The 15,340-nt window shown below is 54.5% G+C and overlaps 1 protein-coding gene across 3 annotated transcripts in view; it reads right to left on the reverse strand.

Moving 5' to 3' along the window:
- Positions 1-11,331, reverse strand: part of OLFM1 (olfactomedin 1) — a 31,731-nt gene extending 20,400 nt beyond the window's left edge. Inside the window, exon 1 of one of the 3 annotated variants that reach the window (XM_079324163.1) lies at positions 10,786-11,329. In XM_079324163.1, the coding sequence (XP_079180289.1) occupies positions 10,786-10,851 (66 nt within the window). In that variant the 5' untranslated portion in view covers positions 10,852-11,329. Of the gene's footprint in view, positions 1-879; positions 1,391-10,785 lie in introns of those variants that run through there. The other 2 variants (XM_079324162.1, XM_079324164.1) reach the window with 2 other exon arrangements.
- Between the last annotated feature and the right edge of the window lie 4,009 nt (positions 11,332-15,340).

Consider the following 15,340-nt stretch of genomic DNA (forward strand, 5'->3'; position numbering starts at 1 on the left):
GCTTCATTCACTCAGCAGCACAAGCACTACACGGAACAGTCTAAGAGCAGAGCTGCAGCAGAGCTCCGTCAGAAGCGTGCAGCCTGCTGGAGAAAGGTGCCCGATTTTCCAGCTCAGGGCAGACAAACAGACGGACTGGAATGAATTTCCGAGCCCCCCCGCGGAGCAGGGACAGGGGGTGTCCAGCCCCACACACGGCGATTTCCCGGCTCCATCCCCATCGCAGCGAGGGCGGCTCGGGAGGGAGCGCAGCGCAGGAACCTCCCGGGACCCGCACCCGCTCTCCCCGCGGCTTCGGAGCGGCCACCAGGGAAACTTTGCATCCCTGTGGCTACGGAGGGGTACCCGAGTCTCCCCCAGGCACGAACGAGGGGAGGGGAGAGGGAGAGATGCACCCTGCCAGCACCCCCTGTCCCCATCCCCGCCGCATCCCCGCTCCCGCAGCACCGCGGGGACACTCGGCGCGATGTCCCCGAGGGGCGGCGATCCTGCGGCTCCGGCAGCGGGGACCCTGCTGGCCACGGGGACAACTGGGCGAGGAGAGGGGGGACAGGGGGGCGGGGAGGGACAGGGCGGCGGCGGGGAGCGACCGCGGGGATGCTCCGGAAACCTGGGATGTTCCGGGAGCTTGAGATGCTCCGGGATGCGGGGATGCTCCGGGAGCTTGAGATGCTCCGGGATGCGGGGATGCTCTGAGATGCGGGGATGATCCGGGATGCGGAGATACTCCAGGAACCTGGGATGCTCCGAGACTGGGATGCTCCTGGACCCGGGGATGCTTCAGGAACCTGGGATGCTCCTGGATGTTCCGGGATGCGGGGATGCTCCGGGATGCTCCGGGCATCCCTCCCCGTGCCCCGCCGCCCCTCCCGCACTTACTCCCGTGCTGCGGTCCAAGGTGCCGCCCGTGGCCGCCGTGAGTTTGGTGGTGTTGAGCCCCACGAGGGAGGGCAGCGTCTGCGACATCCAGTTGGTGATCATGGCCATGGTGCTGAGGACGACTCCAATCTTGAGTAAAGGCACAGACATGTCTGCGGGGGGGGGGCGGCAGGCACCCTTCATTCTGCACCGGCGCCGGGCTCCATGCCGCTGGGTTCGGGCTGCGCCAGCCGCCCGGCCGCCGCCGCCGCTCGCCGCCGGCCCATCCTCCTCCTCCTCCTCCTCCTCCTCCTCCTCTTCCTCCTCCCTGCCGCCCTGCCCGGCGCTGTGCCCGCTGTGCCCGAACCGAAGCGGGTCCCTCGCCCGCCGCCGCCGGGCGCGCCCCAGCCGGAGCGAGCGGCTGCAGGAGGCGGCACCGGAGAGGGGCGGGGAGCGCCCAACCCAGCCGGGGACACTGCGGTGGGCGAGAGAGGGAGAGGGAGGGGACAGCGGAGTGCGGGGAGGGAGGTTTGGGGATGGGGGGAGCGCAGGGAGGGGAGGGAGGGAGGGGAGGAAAGGTTTGGGGAGAAGAGAGTGGGAGGAGTGGTTTGGGGAAAGGGGAGTGGAGGGATGGAAGGAAGGAGAGATACGGGGAGAAAAGATTGGTGGAGAAAAGATTTGGAGAGATAAGGTCTCCAAATAAAAGATCTTGGGCGTAAAAGATCTCGGGAAAGAGGAGTGAAGGGAAGAAGAGAAGGAGAAATTATGAGGAGAAAAGATTTGGGGACAGGGAAGTGGAGGGAAGGAGAGGAAAGCAAAAGATGTGGGGAGAAAAGATTTGGGGAGAAAAGGTTTGTGGAGAGGGGGAAGAAGTGGGGATAAAAGGTTTCTGGAGAAGCGGTTTGGGGAGAGGTAAAAGAATTAGGGAGAAAAGATTTGGGGTGAAAGAAAAGAATTGGAGAGAGGGAGAGAGACTGAGCAGAGGCGTGGGAAAGGGAGAGAGAGGTTTGGGGACAGAGAAGAAGATTTGAGGAGATGAATTGGGTGGGGGAGAGGAATGAGGAGAGGGGGGGAAATTGTAGAAGGAAGTGGAAGGGGTTTGGGGAGGTGGAAGGGATTTTGGGGAGGTAATGTAAAGAATTTTGAGGATGTTGAAAGATTTTGGGGGGTGTAAGGGATTTTGTGGGGTGTAAGGTATTTTGGGGAGGTTGAAGGATTTTGGGGGGCGCGGCTCCCCCGCTGCGGGGCTGTGTCGCCCTCTGGCGGCTGCAGGCAGTGCTGCGGGCCAGGAGCGCTCGGTGACCGCGGGGACACGAAGGGGACAGGACGGGGACAGAGCGGGGAGAGAGCGGGGATAGAGCGGGGATAGAGCGGGGACAGAGCGGGGAGAGAGCGGGGATAGAGCGGGGATAGAACGGGGATAGAACGGGGATAGAACGGGGACAAAGCGGGGAGAGAGCGGGGATAGAGCGGGGATGGAGCGGGGATGGAGCGGGGACAAAGCGGGGAGAGAGCGGGGATAGAGCGGGGATGGAGCGGGGATAGAGCGGGGATGGAGCGGGGATGGAGCGGGGATGGAGCGGGGATGGAGCGGGGATAGAACGGGGACAAAGCGGGGAGAGAGCGGGGATAGAGCGGGGATGGAGCGGGGATACAGCGGGGATGGAGCGGGGACAGAGAGGGGATAGAGCGGGGACACAGTGGTGACACAGCGGGGACACAGCGGGGACACAGCGGGGATAGAGCGGGGACAGGACGGGAACAGGACAGGGACACGGCGGTGACACAGCGGCCGTGCCGGGACCAAGCCGCCGGAGCAGTTCACACGGTGCCACCCGCACTCCTCCCGCACAGAGCCGGGGGTGGGGACCCCTGAGTGTCCCCGGTGGTCGCCAGGTCCCAGCGGGCTGTCAGAGCATCCCCCACACCCCATTGTCACCTCCTGCCACCACCGCAGCCCCTCAGCACGGAGCTGCCAGCCCTGCCCGCCCTGTCCCTGCTCCCGCCTCATCCCCAGCGCAGGGATTCCCTGCCCAGGGATGCAAAGGACACACAGTCTGTCCAGCCAGCCTGGGATGTCACTCAAGTGTCCCCAAGATATTTGCAGAACTGCCCCGGTGATTTCAGAGCCAAAATCTCAGACCAGCAGAACTCCACAGCGTGGAGCTCCATGTGCAAAGCGAGGCAGGAATGGATCCCCTGTCCCTCTCCAGGGGACAGCAGTGCCACCCCCGGCTCTGTGGCACAGCCTCGACTGCTCCAGGCCTGGCCCTGGAGCCACCACAGTCCCACTGCAGTCAGCCCAGCCCCAAAGTTGAGCCCTCCAGAGCTGCTGTCCCCATGCTGAGGAGGCTTTGTTGCCCCAAAACCTTGATCCACCAGTGCCTGCTCACCTCCAGCACCCAGGTGATGTGCAGAGCACATCCCAGCAGGAAACCCCAAAATGCAAAACCTGCTGAGCTGGTCTGTCCCACCTCCTTATCCCTCACTGGGGGTGTGGGATCCTCCCAGCACAGCCAGGCTGGGCAGGGGGAGCAGGAGCAGCACAGCCCAGAGGAGCTGCTCCTGCAGGGATCTCTGAAATAAAGCACATTCAGCAGCTCCAGCAGGTGGAGAAGTGGAGATGAGTTTGAGCAGGAGCGCTGCTGCCAGGTCAGATCCTGTCCCTGTGACAAACCCCTGGCAGCTGAAATCCCATCCCTCCCCTTGCTTCCCATCCCTCCCCTTGCTTCCCATCCCTGCCACCCTGCCCAGCTCCAATCCAACTGCTGGAGTCAGGAGGTGAACCCTGCTGCCCTCAGGATCCCACATTTTGTCCTGTTTGGGATTGCACAAACTGCTCCCACTGTGTGGAATCAGCTTCTCCCAGCCCAGGCATCCAAATTCCTTCCTCAGCAAAACTGCAGGGGGGGATCTGTGGGGTCAGCACCCAGCTGCTGCTTCAGGATCAGGGCAGGAACAGAAAAACCTTGGATGGCTTCCATATTTTAGGACAAATCCCAGCTCCCTGCTCTCCCAGGTGCTTCTGCTGTGCTCAGCATCAAACAACAAACTCCCCAGTGCTGCACTTAAACCATCCCAAGGTTCATTTGGGAATGGAGTTTGTCAGTGGAGTTTATCCCTCATATTTATCTCCTCCAGACACATACATGGGAATCAGCCCTATGGATGCTTCACTATTTAAATAAGAATCTCTCCTGTGCCTTGTTCTGGATTTGGTGGGATGAAAAAACATCACTCCTGTGCCTTGCCCTGCATCCCACCTGGGCTAAAAGCTCATTTCCCAGTGGTGCATGCAGGTGATTTCATTCACATTCCCTGCCAGTGCTTTGCCCATGATTAAAGCTCCAAAGAGCAAAGCACAGAGAGAGGAGCAGCAGCCACAGGTCCCTGCTAAGGGGGGCCCATTACTGGGAATTTTTCCCAGGGTTTGTGCAGGGGGAGGGAGGCAGAGCTGCTCTGTTTCCCTGGAGAAAACCCCTTCATGTCAGTTGAAAGAGGAGCTGTACCTGTAATAATGGGGGGAAAAGAGAATTCCTGGGGGATTTTCTTTCTTTCTTTTCTCCTGCCTTCAGTGTTTCTGAAAGAATCAAAAGCAGCACTTTGGGTGTTTTTTTTTTTTTTTTTTTTTTTTTTTTTTTTTTTTTTTGTTGCTGCCAAGATTAAGGGAGTTAAGGAAAGGACATCAAAACCTCCTTCCAGACCTTTTTAAAAAAAATCTTGATGCATTAAGAACCTACCAGGAGCTGGGAGGGTCACAACCCTTCCCCAAGGCACGACCATGGAAGCTGAACCCATCCCAGCTGCTACAAAAAAGAGATCTGATGGGAAAAGAGGCTCCCAGGAGCTGCTGTTTCCCTTTTTTTGGGGAGCAGTTTGTGCTTGCTGGTGTGTGATGAGGTGCATGGGGCAGGAAAATGACTTTTGTCACTCAGTGCTTGACACAGGTGATGTGCCAGCACAGAAACTCTGCCTCACCCTCATCATCTGCCTGGTTTTAAAAGCCCAGCGTGGTTAAAAAATAAATAAACTGACAAAAAAATCCAATGTATTTCATGTGGGACACCTGCCTTTGCTGCTGCTGGAGCACAGCACAGAAACCAGCATGAAACCAGTCAGGAGGAAACTCTGCTGGCCCTGTCTGACCTGAGGCATTCCCTGATGGGGCTTCCCAGAGCACAGCTGGTCCTCAAAAACAAAAACTGGATACTGGTCCTTAAAATGAAAAACTGGGTACTGGTCCTCAAAAAGAAAAACTGGGTACTGGTCCTTAAAAAGAAAAACTGGATATTGGTCCTTAAAAAGAAAAACTGGATACTGGTCCTTAAAAAGAAAAACTGGATATTGGTCCTTAAAAAGAAAAACTGGATACTGGTCCTCAAAAAGAAAAATCCTTAAAAATCACCACATCTGCAGGAAGCCCTGAACTGGTGGAGCTCACTTTTCTCCAGGTCACTTGGGGGTTTCTGCACAAAAAAACCCCTCCTGCTGTCACTTTTTGTTGTCCCACAAGAGCAGGGGGTGTCCCCCCAAAAAAAGAGAGGTTCCAAGATTGTCCCCTCCATTCCTCTCCTACAAAAACAAACAAAAAAAAAAAACCTGCTCGAGGAACAAAAGACCTTTTATTATTATTTTTTTTTTCTTTTGCATTCAGGTGTTCCTAGCAGAGAAAGGGAGATAAAAAGCAGAGAACAGGGTCTTCCAAAAGAGCTGCTGGGTGGGAAATTCCTCTGCTGGGAGGGGACAGCGCAGAATTCCGTGCCAAAGGAGGGTCGGGGTGACAATCCCCGGGTGGCAGCGCGGGGACACGGCGGTCACTGTCTCCCTCTCCTGGCTGGCTCCGAGAAGAGGTGCCCGAGCCCCTCCTGCTCCCGAGTTTTGCTGGGGATGATGCCCAGGGATCCCAAACAGGGAATTTGCTCCTGGCTGAATGGTGGGAGATGCTCCAAACCACACCCGGCTGGGTTTAACAGCCCAAACCTCGCTGGTGACACCTGAGGTGACACCTGAGGTGACACCAGCACAGGAGGGTCCCATGAGCTCAGTCCCAGGGATTTGGGGATTTAAGTGTTGCTCTGTGGGGTGTGACAGCCCAAATCCTGCTTTTGTCAGCTTCTCCTCTCCATCCTGGCAAGCTGTGGGATGGGCTGGACACTTTGGGGTCTGGCTGTGGAATTTCAGGAATCCTCCCCAAAAGCTTGGGTTGAGATTTCCCTCCCTGATGGAGGGGTTCTGCACACTCCAGGGACTCTTCCCATCCCTCCTGCATCCCTGAGTGATGCCAGGGATGCACACAGGAGAGCTGTGGGGAGGAGAGAACCCCAAAAATCCCCTAAAAACCAGTCTGAAACCCTGCCTAAAACCCTGGTACCACACAGCTCCTGTGGCTGCTGATGCTCAAGGCTGAGCCCACTCTGTGCCCAGAACCAGTCCAGAACTGGACTCTGCTCTGGGCAGAAGGAGATTTCCCATCCCTCTCTCAACAAACCCTCCCTTGCAAAAAACCCCTAAAATTCCTGCAGCCTGTCCTGGGGGAGCAAACGCTTTGTACCCATCCCCTCTGGGCACAGCACAGCCTCCTGCTGCCCCTCAGAAGATCACAGCAAGAAATGGCACTGAGATTCCTTCAGTTTTGGGTCACAATTCCAAATATTCCGAGGTTTTTGCCTGGTTTTTGTCACTTTTTTGCCACCACCACTTGCACAAACCTCACTCCAGGAGATGGATGCTGTCACATCATGGAGCAAGTTTTCCTCTCACCATGAAAAGGCAGAAAATAACAGTGAAGGGAGGAAGGAAAGTGGCAATTTAAGAGCTCAAAGAGTGGCCAGGATGAAGGGGATCACTGTCAGCTCCTGGTAAAGCTCTGTGTGAAAATTTGGGCTGACTCCAGAGACATTTTGGGATCAGGCAGCTCAAGGTGATCTGGAAAAAGATCTCCCAGCTCTGGACACTGCCTAGTCCTGTATGAAAAACACTCTGAAACCTCTCCTTTCCTCTGGGAGGAAGAACTCTGGAAGGAAACATCCCCTTCATGGGGCTTCAGGTGCCAAAATCTGTGTTTGGCTAAAGCTACTCTGTCATTAAGCCCAGGATTTCCAAGCAAAGCCTCTTCAAACCAGCCCAGGTTCCGCAGGTTCCTGGTTTTGGATGCTCTGGTGGGGATGAGGATTATTATTTTTTTTTTTTTTGGCACATTTCCCTGGGTCAGGCACACACCTCCATTGCCAGGGTGACAGAATTGCTTTGTGTGCTGCTTTCTAGCAAACACAGCTTTGCTCCTGACCAGTATTGTTCCCCTGTCATCCTTCCAGCATGGGGAGGGTGGGCTGGGAACAGGACTGGGGTACTGAGCAGGAAAAAAGGGTCCTGAGCAGAGAAAAGGGGATCCTGGGCAGGGAAAAGGGTTATGAGCAGGGAAAAGGGGTCTTGAGCAGGGAAAAAGGGTCTTGAGCAGGGAGAAGGGTCTTGAGTAGAGAAAAAGGGTCCTGAGAAGGGAAAAAGGGTCAGGACTCCAGCTGGAAGTGGGAGCAGGGCTCAGCTCCAGGGGACCAGTGACAACCAACAGCTACTGTCCACAAAAACAGGAAAATCAGGATTTCCAGCTGCTCCTGCCCCACATTTGGGATTTGCTGGCACCAAGGCACATCTCTGAGTCTCTGTTTCTGCAAGCCCACCTTCCCCTGCCTGACTGAGCCATCCTCTCAGGTATCCCAAAAAAATCCCAGATGGGCACCCCTGGGCTGTCCCAGCTTTGTTGGCAGCTCCAGCGCAGCAGAGCAAAGGTGACAATTCCCTCTCCCAGCTCCAGAAGGAGCTTTCCCCTCTGCCAGCACCTCTGTTTAATTCCCTCTGATAGTAATTACTTTTGTATTACGTATGGTGCTAATACTGATTACAAGGACTGATAACTCCAGCAATAAATACAACCCAGGGCTGGAAATTACCTCTTTTTTTTATTGGCTGGAGCTGAAGTTAGTGAGATGAGACACAAATTGGTTTATGAGACAGCTGCCTCCTGTTCCAGGCTGCAGATTTGCAGCTTAATCCTGCCCCTTTTCCACGTGTCTCCCTGGCAGGGGAAGGAAGAGCCTGGGCACCAAATTGGGCACTGGGAAGTTCTCCATGGGCAGAAGGAGCTGGGCTGGGCATCACTGAGCCCTGGCAGGGCTCTCCCTTCCCCTGCAAACAGGGGACTTAAGGTTCTTTTAGGAAAATCAATGGGGAAATTAATAGATTTTTTTTTTTTAATCCTCTTGCAGAAGCCCTAAATGTTTCAGACCCACCTGCTCCAGGAAGGTGTTGCTTCCTGTGTGGTTCCCAAAATTACTGGTGGGGTTGGAGGGGGGTGGATGTGGGAGCACCAGAGCTCCTGAGGAAACTTTGAGGAGGTTTTCACTGAAAAACCCAGCAAAAGGCCCAGAGGACAGATAGACAGACAGACAGACAGACAGACAGACAGCAGCCCCTCTCTGCTGACAGTCCTGGCTGTCCCACAGCAGCCCCAAGCTCTGCCCTCCTGGCAGAACCCCCAGAGCAGAACTGGCTCTGCCCCTCCATGGGCAGCAGGAGAGCTGCCCTGGGTGTCCCCAAAAACAGGACAGGGACAGGAGCCCCCACACTTCCCCAGGAAGACCCAGTCCAGGGCTCAGTGCCCAGCCAGAGCCAAGGGCTGCACCCCGGGGTGCCAGAGCACCTCTGCCCCATCCCAGCACCCCAAACCCTGCCCCAAAACCAGGGTTTGGCTCTGACCCGTGCAGAGCTGGGGCAAGGCACGAAGCAACTCAGGGAGAGAAAATCCCAGAGCCCTGTGCAGGTCCAGCCCTGCCCTTGGGGGACAGCACGAAGAACTGGGGGGGTTCAGGGGCAGGTGAGACCACCCCCACCTCAGCCAGGTGCCCTCAGCATCCTTCCTCCCTCCCGGGGGAACCGAGGATGCTGCAGCACCCACACCTGGCAGACAGCTCCCCCAGCCCCCTGCTGACCCCCAGCCCCATTTCACAGCCAGCTCTGTCCCCATCCTGCCTTCCCTGGGAGCTGTCACTGCAGCCAGGGAGAGGAGGGCACAGCAGCACCTGCACCGGCAGGGACAGCTGCACAAATCAGATCCCCTGCTCCCAAATCAACATCCCCTGCTGCCCAAATCAGATTCCCTGCTCCCAAATCAGCATCCCCTGCACCCCAAAGCAGCATCCCCCTATCCCCAAAGCAGCATTCCCCGCTGCCCACCCCTCCCCGGGCAGGGGGCTGTGCGGCGCCCGGGAGGGGCTCCCCAGAGCCGGGAGCAGCGATCCGGGCAGGGGACGCAGCCCGGAGCACTCGGAGCTGGGCGGTGCCCGGCGGATTTGGGGATTGCATCTGGCAGCTGTGCCGTGGGAATGAGCAACTCTGCAGTGCCAGGAGAGCCAGCAGGGCAGGGCAGGAGCAGGAGCGGGAGCAGGAGCAGGAGCAGGAGCAGGGCCACCTGCCCAGGTGGGCACTGCAGCACTGAGAGCGGCCCCAGCAGGGCGGCTCAGCTAAGCCAGGCTTTAGCAGGGGCTCAGGGCTCTGCCCCGTGCCCACCCCACCCAAAGTTGCTGCCAAAGTTGAGGTGCTGCAGCCCCAGAGGGAGCAGCACATTTGCTTTTCCTTTGTTCTCTCCTTACTTTACGTTGGAAAACCCTCCCAGAACGGAGCAATGCTGGCAAGGCCGAGCAGGGGGTGCCAGCAGCCAGCTGTGTGCAGCTGCAGGGACACTGAGGTGACATCCCCAGCATCCCCTGGCACTGTGGCCACCACCAGCCCTGCCCTGCTGGTCCTGGCTCTTTGTCCAGCGCGGCGCATGCGCCGCCTCAGCATCCTCACACACAATGGGCTTCTCCTTCCTCCCCACCATCCTCATCCTCGCCTTCACCTCCCAGCTTCCCTCCCCCCCTTTCCCAGCCCCTCATTCCTGATCTGCTTTTGGAGCAGCTCTCTGCTCCCTTGCTGGGGGCAGCAGGAATCCTCCAAAAAGGCTCCAGCGGCTCCAACTTCAGCACCAGGGCAGTGATAGCCAGAGCTTTGTCACTGGAGAAAGGGAGAAATGATCTCCATAGAGCATCCAGGATGAGAGCCCAGCTGCTAATTGCTCCTACACTAAGAAGCCTCCATTCCCCTCCTATTTATAGCTGCTTTTTCTTTCTTTCCTTTTTTTTTTTTTTTGTGTGCTTCCAGTCAGCACCACGATTAACCCCACAATCTAGAGCATCCTTTTGCAATTACTTTTTTTCTTCCTTTCCTCAGCGATTGGTGAAAAAAAAGCCAAAAAACCCAACAAAAGACAATCCACCCTGCCTGCTTTTCCCCAGCCAGCCTCAAGAAGTCAAATGGAGTTTTAATTCCACTTGCAAGAGATGGTTTTTGGGTGCCTCCTTTCCTCCCCCCACGACTCACTCAGCACAGGGGCTGGGACGGGAAAGCAAAGCATGAAAATCCAGCCAAAAAAAAAAAAAAAAAAAAAAAAAAATCAGGTGGAGTGGAGAGAAGGGGGAGAAATAAGCTGCTCCCGTCTCCCAGCAGGCTGTCACAGATGGAAACATCAAGGGACATTTAAATGTCACCCCGAAGCAGCACAGCTACCCCCACACGAGCAGCAGCAGGGACAACACTCACACCCGGGACAGCAGCTCCCAACTCGGGCCAGCCCCAAACCCCCAGGTGTGACCAGGAGAGGTGTCCCCAACACCCACCCCAACTTCCCCAGCCATCCCGGGGGTCCCCCCACCCCAGGTGACGCCCAGGTGATGCCCAGGTGGGGCTGGCACAGGTGATGGCCGGAGGAAGGGGCTCGGCAGGTGCAGCATCCCAGATTCCCACGCTGCTCTGGAGCTTTAGCAGAAAATGGCGTTGGGGAGAAAAGGGAGAGGAGGAGGAGGAGGAGTGGGGGAAAGGAAGATCTGGACCTACTTGGGTGAGTTCTGTGCCCATCAGGATGAGGAAGAAGAGGGTCAGCAGCTTGCTTGCCGGTTGCATCTCTCGCAGCCCGTTCTAGGCAGCTCGCATACAGATCACCGCCGGGCGAGCCTCCCCCGCGCCGTGCCCGAGCCTCGCTGCCTCCTCGCTCCTTTAGTCTTGTTAATATTTTAATTTATGTATAAAAAAAAAAAAATTAAAAAAAAAAAAAAAGGCAACAAAACGCTACGGGAAAAAAAAAAAAAAATCAATGAAAGCAAAACAAAATAAACCCCAGCCTGATTTTGCGGGTGGCTCTCAGCACCCTCGGGAAGCGATGCCAGAAATCTGCTCAGCAGAGCCTTCACTTTGCATATTTATTGGGATCCCAGTTTCTCTCCTCTGCTCTCGGTGCTGGCTGTCTGGTAATTTATTTAATTTTTTTTTTTTTTTTTTTTTTTTTAATGGCTCCCCTGCTCCAAAGACATCAGCGAAGAGAAATTTCAGCGGAGCACGCAGTGATTATCTCTGCTATTGCCAAAAGTTTGCCTGGAAAAGGGGGGTGATGGGGAGAGGACAGGGGATTTAAAAAAAAAAAAAAAAAAAAAAAAAAGAAAAAGAAAGGAATTGGTAGGGCTGGCTACTAGCAGGGGATGGCTGTGGAACAGGATGTGACATCAAGTGAGGCGGGGGAAATTTAACTAAACACGGCAAAGGGAGAGGGGGAAAAGCAGGAGCGGGAGCGTGGGATGCTGCGGGGACCCCGCGGGGAGCAGGGGGTTAAAACCAGCCTGAACCCCTTCCTTAATTCCTGCCTTTAACCCTTCCTTAATCCCTTCCTTAACCCCATCCTTAATCCCATCCTTAACCCCCTCCTTGTGCTCCCCCGATCTCCAAGGACCCCCCTGGTGCCCTCTGCTCCCCCCAAACCCCAAAACCCATACCCCAAACCCCAAACCCAGCCCCAGGGGAGGCTCTGAGCTCCATCCTCTGCCAGGCTCAGCTCCAAAGGAATTGCAGGCAGCAGGAGGATGTGGGAATCCTTTTTTCTCACAGCATCCTCTCTGCAGGTGCCCCAGGGATGCAGGCTCAGGTTCTTCCCCTCTTTTCTCTCTAAATCTCCTTCCAAACCCCAGTTTCATTCAGGACCTCATAAATATTATGGGATATTTTAGTGTGTGGTGCTGCAAGTGAAAAGCATCACCCCCCCCCCCCCCCCCCCCCACTTGCTCCAGAGATCATCTCTTGGTGATTATTTAATAACACAACAGAAATTCCTTGGTCACTCTTAGCAGAGGGCCCCAGCAGAGGATTTTCCTCCTTGATTTCTCCAGGTTTCTTCACCCTGAGCCCTTGGAAGAGGAGCAGGGTCTGTGTGGGGATGAGCTGATGCTTTCCAGATTCTGGGATCAGCAGAATTCAGCAAGAACTGGAACATTTTCAGCGTTGTGACTGAGCCTCAGTGGGGACAAAAGCTGAGAACAAACTGGGAAAAGCTTTCTGTTTCCATCAGCAGATATTTAAGGGAAAGTTGTCCCAGTGCTCCTAGGAAGGGTTTAGCAGTTCAGAATCATCCCATCCCCTTCTCAGCCATAAAAGCTGAGGGTTTTTAAAAAAAGCATCAAACTCCTCTTGACTTTATCAAGAGCAGCACAACGAGGCCAAAAGCATCAGTGGAGCTCCAGGGTTTGAACTCCTCCTCCCCTGGCACCTCAGGAGGTGTTGGATTGCCACAGGCACCACCTTCCCCCTGGCAGGGATCACAGCAGGGCCAAAAAAAAACCCCCAAATTCAGAGGGAGGAGGAGGAGCAGCAAGTTCCCCATGGCTCTGGGGGAATTTCACTGTTTAAAGGACCTTCAAAAGCAGCTCCTCATCAACCCTGGGCCACAGGGCTGATGCAGCTCAGGTGCAGCTGGAGCTCCCAGGGCTTAAAATAGCTTGGAGAGAGGCAGAACCCAGCAATGAGAGCTCCTTTCACACAAAAATGTTCAGCAAACCAGCTCAACTTCACCTGGAAAGTTGCTGTGCCCATAGAGGGTGATTTAAAAGAAGAAGAAACCCCAGCTTGTTTTACACAGACAAGATTCTGAAATGGATTTTTCCCAAGGCACCAAAGGGAAATCTCTTTTTTCCCCTCCTCCTTTGGTTTTATACACATCCAGTTTTATTGACCTTCCTGGCTTGGGCAAAGCATCAGCCCTGCAATTGGTTTAATTTAATCTTCTTTTGAAGTATTTCTGAATTAGTATCCACAGCCTCATTATTGAGCTGGGAGAGGGGGAGGCCCTGCATGGTCCCTGCCCCAGGGAGCTCCACTCCCAGGACAGAAATCAGAGAAACCAAGAGAAATAAAAGGAAAAAGAAAAAAAAAAATCACCCAGTGGGAACACAGCTCACAGATCTTTTGATTCCCATGGTGTCTTTCTGAGACTTTGAAAAACACCTCCTCGAAATTTGGAAGGAGTTCAAGGTCTGGAGAACCTCTGCCCATGGAGTGCTACTGAAGAGGCTCCAGTTTTTCCTTGGGAAAAGGGAGGGCTGGGAGGAGGCTGCCTGAGGGAAGCTTTTTGTACATGAAAGCTCTTTCATCTTCTTTTAAAAAAAAAAAAAAGGCAAAGCAAGAGTCCACAATTTGGAGTAGAAATAGGGCCTGGTATGGGTTTTAGTTTTTTAATTTTTTTTTTCCTTCAGGAGAGGAAAACCAGGCAGTGAAATAACTCAGCTGAAGGCACAGTGCCCTCTGCACCAGTTAAACCAGAGCCCTGCCCAGAGCAGCATCCCTGCTCCTCCAGAAATGAGAGGAGAGGGTTTTATCCATGAAATTCCTGCTGTGTGATGGAGGAGAGGAGAGAAAACCACATCTGCTTCCTCTTCTTGATGGATAGCATGAGATGGAAACCAGGACTGGGCTCTCCAGATCCTGCTGTCCTCTGGAGCAGCTGCCAGGGATGGACAGCAGGGGATGGCAGAGAAGGACAGGGGACATCAGGGGACATCAGGATGTGGCAGGGGACATCAGGGGATGGCAGAGAAGGGCAAAGCTGCCTCAGGATCCACCCATACCCTGAAATTCAGCAATTTCAGCTGATTTCAGGCAAATTCCATGGATTTATCACCTTCTCTTAGGACCTGATCTCTTGGTTTGGAGTCAAAGTCACCTCCATGCATTTTCACCCAGTCCCTCAGCACTGGGAATTCAAACTGCCCCAAAGGGCAGAGGGGATGAAAAGCAAAGTTCATACACAGATCTGGAAACATGGGAAGGTTTTTGGTTTTTTTTTTAAAGCCAACATCTCTCATTCTTTGCAGCTCTTCACCTCCCTGCTCAGGAGTGAGCTGAGGAGCAGACACTGCCAGACTTCAATTCATCCACAAAAGCTTCAGGGAGAGCAGGTCAGGATCCAGGAGTGTGCACAAGGAATGGTAAAAGGAAAACAGAGGAAACAGGAGAGACAAAGAGCAGGGAAAGAGCTGGAGAAAACAGAACTGAAGGAGGGGGAAAAACCAAACCCTGCCCAGAGCTGTCTCTGTTTGCTGCACTGAAACTCAGAGTGGCTGCTGGGGGGGATGGTGAATGGGACAGCCTTGGTGACACCCAGACTTGGGGACACACAGGTGTGGTGACAAGATTGGGCGAAATCCAGCCTTGGTGACATCCAGATTTGGTGACAACAAGTTTGGGTGAAATCCAGCCTTGGTGACATCCAGATTTGGTGACAAGATTGGGTGACACTCAGTTTTGGTGACACCCAGTCTTGGTGACATCCAGATTTGGTGATACCCAGATTTGGTGACACCCATCCATGGTGACATCCAGCCATGGTGACACCCAAATTTGGTGACACCCAGATTTGGTGAAACCCAGTCTTGGTGACACCCAAATTTGGTGATGTCCAGCCTTGATGACAACCAGGTTGGGTGACACCCAGATTTGATGACAACTAGATTGGGTGACACCCAGATTTGGTGAAATCCAGATTGGGTGACACTAAGATTTGGTAACACCCAGCCTTGGTGACACCCAGATTTGGTGACACCCAGATTTGGTGACAATCAGATTTGGTGAAATCCAGATTGGGTGACACCCAGCCTTGGTGACACCCAGATTTGGTGACATCCAGCCCTGGCACTGCAGCCAAGCATTTCTGGGAATCCCAAATTTCTGGGAATGCTGAATCCTTTCCCTTTGCCACAGAAGCCTCAGCCACCCCCTGCTCCCAGCAGGGACAGATTTGTCACACTCCTCCCCCTGTCATCTCCCTCAAATTCCCTTTTTTTGTGCACACAGATCCTCCCTTGTGTCCCAGTGCCATCCCAGCCCTTCCCAGGTGCATCCTGCATTTCCAGATGGTTTCACAGCCAGTTCCACCAGCCCTGCTGTGTTTCCCTTTGCTTCCTGCTGCACTTGTGCTTCTCCCCCTCATCAAATGCTTCAGTCCGAGCCTCACAGCTGGAAATCTTGTTTTTGCTGCTTCTGAAGAGCAGAACTCCTCTTTTCCTGGGCTTTTCATTATCCAAATAATTCAAAAGCAAAAGAGATAAACCCCCACACCAGGCAGACCTGACCT

This window comes from Erithacus rubecula (genome assembly GCF_903797595.1).
Source record: "Erithacus rubecula genome assembly, chromosome: 21".
NCBI classification, from domain to species: domain Eukaryota; kingdom Metazoa; phylum Chordata; class Aves; order Passeriformes; family Muscicapidae; genus Erithacus; species Erithacus rubecula.